We start from the raw sequence: 3,180 nt of genomic DNA, 5'->3' as shown, positions 1-3,180 counted from the left end.
CTGCTGCACCCCACAGGCACTGCCCTTGAGACTGCATACAAAGTGGAAACCCCAAGATAATTGCTGCAGCTGCTGATGCTGCAGCTTGTACTGATGCTGCAGTTCCTGCTGCAGCTTGTGCTGCTGCTGCAGCTAGTGGTGTTGCTGCTGCTGGTGCTGCAGTTCCTGCTGCAGCTGGTGGTGCTGATGCTGCAACTGGTGCTGCAGCTGTGCGAATAGGACCCCCAGCAAGTTCAGCAGCAGCAGCAGCTGCTGCTGCTGCTGCTGCTGGTGCTGCTGCAGCTGTTGCTTCTGCAGCTGCTGGTGCTGCTGCAGCAGCTGCTACCGCTGCTGCTGTTGCTGCAGCAGCAGCTGCTGCAGCAACTGCTGCTGGTCCGGTGTAAGGAGCCGCGTCAAGTGCGGCTTTCGTCGTTCCTGCTGCAGCAGTTCGTTGAGCCGCAGCAGCAGCAGCAGCAGCAGCAGCTGCTGCTGCTGCTGCTGCTGCTGCTGCTGCTGGAGTTTGTGGTTGGTTAGCGTCCTCTTCCTCTTCCTCCCCTGCACGAATCCAACAGCAGAAATGTCGTGACCCTCAAGAAGAGCCATTTCAAACCCTGAGGGTTTAGGGTTTAGGGTCTAGGGTTTAGGGTTTAGGGTTTAGGGTTTAGGGTTTAGTACCTGAAACCACCCCCTCCACCCCGTGGCGCCCCTCTAAACCCTCCTCTTTGTGGCCGCCCCCCTCCCCTGCCGCCGCCCCCCCTAAACCCTCCTCGGCCCCCGCGGGCGGGGCCTCCTCCCCCTGCACACAACCAAACCCTAAACCCTAAACCCTAAACCCTAAACCCTAAACCCTAGACTCTTGAGACTGATGTGTGTTGCTGGCACTGTTCACAAACAACAGAACTTTAAACCCTCAATATTCTCCTATTCTGCTGCCGCCAGTCACAAACCACCAAACCCTAAACCCTAAACCCTAAACCCTAAACCCTAAACCCTCACCTGTTTTGCTAGCACCGCCTGCGCCCTTTGCGATTGGGGGTTTAGGAAGAAAGCGCGATAGAGGGAGCGTCTGATTCACGTCAACAAAAAACTGCAGCAGCAGCAGCAGCAACAGCAGCAACAGCAGCAGCAGCAGCAACAACAGCAGCAGCAGCAACAGCAGCAGCAACAGAAGTAGTAATAGCCGGAGCACACGAGCGGCGATTGTGGCGAGCTATCTAGGAGGGTTTTCAGGGTTTAGGGTTTAGAGATTAGGGTTTAGGGTTTAGGGTTTAGGGTTTAGGGTTACTTTGGTTGAGGGTTTAATCGAAGAGGCCTTTATCCCGTCATTCAGCTTCACCGAAAAATACTGCACCGCAAACCCTAAACCCTAAACCCTAAACCCTAAACCCTAAACCCTAGACCCTATCACAGCCCGCAATGACCCGCCACATTTCCCATTCCTTCTATGAATTAGGGTTTAGGGTTTAGGGTTTAGGGTTTAGGGTTTATGAAAGTGTATCTGATGTATTGAGCTGAGTATTTCATCTATTCTTCCCGCTTCTTCACTAAATTAGGGTTTAGGGTTTAGGGTTTAGGGTTTAGGGTTTAGGGTTTAGGGTTTAGGGTTTACCATTTCGTTGATGGGTCCTAGTATTTCATCAACTCTTCCTATTTCTTCTTTATTAGATAAAAATATACGCCCATTAAAGTAAGGGACTTGCTGCTGCAGTAAACCCTTCACAACTAACTCATTTTCAGCTGCGTGCATCACCTCTCCCGCCTCTGTACACAAACCCTAATAAACCCTAAACCCTAAACCCTAAACCCTAAACCCTACATGCTTTATTCTATTATATGGGGGGAAAAAAACGATAGGGCTACAGCGTAGGGTTGAGGGTTTAGGGTTTAGGGTTTAGGGTTTAGGGTTTAGGGTTTGATGCATCACCAATTATGGATTCAGGTGGCCCCTGGTTAAACCCTGCGACACAGAAAAAAACAAAGTTGCTGCTGCTGCTGTTGCTGCTGCTGTTGCTGCTGCTGTTGCTGCTGCTGTTGCTGTTGCTTCGGTTGCTGCTGCTGCAGTGCTTGCCGCTGCATCTCCTGCTGCTGCTACGACGAGCGTTGTCTGTCGACAAATTCCCAGGTTGCTGCTAGGGGTTTAGGGTTTAGGGTTTAGGGTTTAGGGTTTAGGGTTTACCTGCTCCTCCTCCTCCTCTCCCTCCTCTGAAACCCCCGCGTCCTCCGCCTCGGCCACCGCGAAAACCGCCGCGACCCCCGCGGCCACTCATCTGCAGCAGCAGCAGCAGCAGCAGCAGCAGCAGCAGCAGCGGTGGGAGCAGCAGCAGCAGCAGCAGCAGCGGTGGGAGCAGCAGCAGCAGATGAGCCGCATGCACAGCTTAAGGCAGCAGGGGCTGCTGCTGCTGCATCTACCCCCAGCAGAATCAATGCACGCAAATATACCTATGCGACGCAAACCCTAAACCCTAGCTCTAAACCCTAAACCCTAAACCCTAAACCCTAAACCCTAAACACTAAACCCTCGGGGCTTACTTTGCGTCGGGGTGTTCTCAGACTCCAGATGCTCTTGAAGAATTATAAATAAGCAGAAAAGAACTAGGGTTTGGGGTTTAGGGTTTAGGGTTTAGGGTTTACTATAGGCGTGGGGCCCCCAAAGATACCGCTCTGTTGCTGCGCAGCAGCAGCAGCAGCAACGGGAGCAGCAGCAGCAGCAGCAGCAGCAGCAAAAGACTAAACAAAATTACTGCTAGTATACTTAAATTCACAAATAAAATAATTTTATTTCTCGCAGTGTACCCAAACAAACAAACGGGGCCCCCTAATGCATGCGGTGTGGGGCTTCGATGACTCCTAAACCCTAAACCCTAAACCCTAAACCCTAAACCCTAAACCCTAAACCCCAGCGTACACTACAAATTTTATTTTTTTTAAAACCCTACAGTATGAATATTAAGCAAACAGAGAAGGGTTTGGGTAAATTCTAAAACCCTAAACCCTAAACCCTAAATAAAAAATCTGCCTACAAGCCTTAAACCCTAAACCCTAGATATACTCTGTCTCCCCTCTAAACCCTAAAACCTAAACATACCATCGCCAACAGGGCCACGGAACTCTGTAACAACTATCTAAATCATTGTGAATATATATATATATATATATATATATATATATATATATATATATATATATATATATATATATATA

The 3,180-nt window shown here is 49.9% G+C and overlaps 1 protein-coding gene across 1 annotated transcript in view; it reads right to left on the bottom strand.

The window, feature by feature from the left end:
- Nucleotides 1–3,180, bottom strand: part of EMH_0009270 (nucleolar protein family a, putative) — a gene marked incomplete at both ends in the record, with an annotated part of 5,305 nt that overhangs the window by 1,075 nt on the left and 1,050 nt on the right. The window contains 6 exons of the mRNA XM_013498615.1: nt 33–534; nt 655–775; nt 1,265–1,324; nt 1,589–1,740; nt 1,936–2,083; nt 2,156–2,241. Of these exons, the coding sequence (XP_013354069.1) occupies nt 33–534; nt 655–775; nt 1,265–1,324; nt 1,589–1,740; nt 1,936–2,083; nt 2,156–2,241 (1,069 nt within the window). The remainder of the gene's footprint in view (nt 1–32; nt 535–654; nt 776–1,264; nt 1,325–1,588; nt 1,741–1,935; nt 2,084–2,155; nt 2,242–3,180) is intronic.

The sequence above is a fragment of the Eimeria mitis genome, genomic scaffold (assembly GCF_000499745.2).
Source record: "Eimeria mitis Houghton genomic scaffold, Emh_scaff357, whole genome shotgun sequence".
Classification (NCBI taxonomy): Eukaryota; Apicomplexa; class Conoidasida; order Eucoccidiorida; family Eimeriidae; genus Eimeria; species Eimeria mitis.
This window is presented reverse-complemented; position numbering and strand designations above follow the sequence as displayed.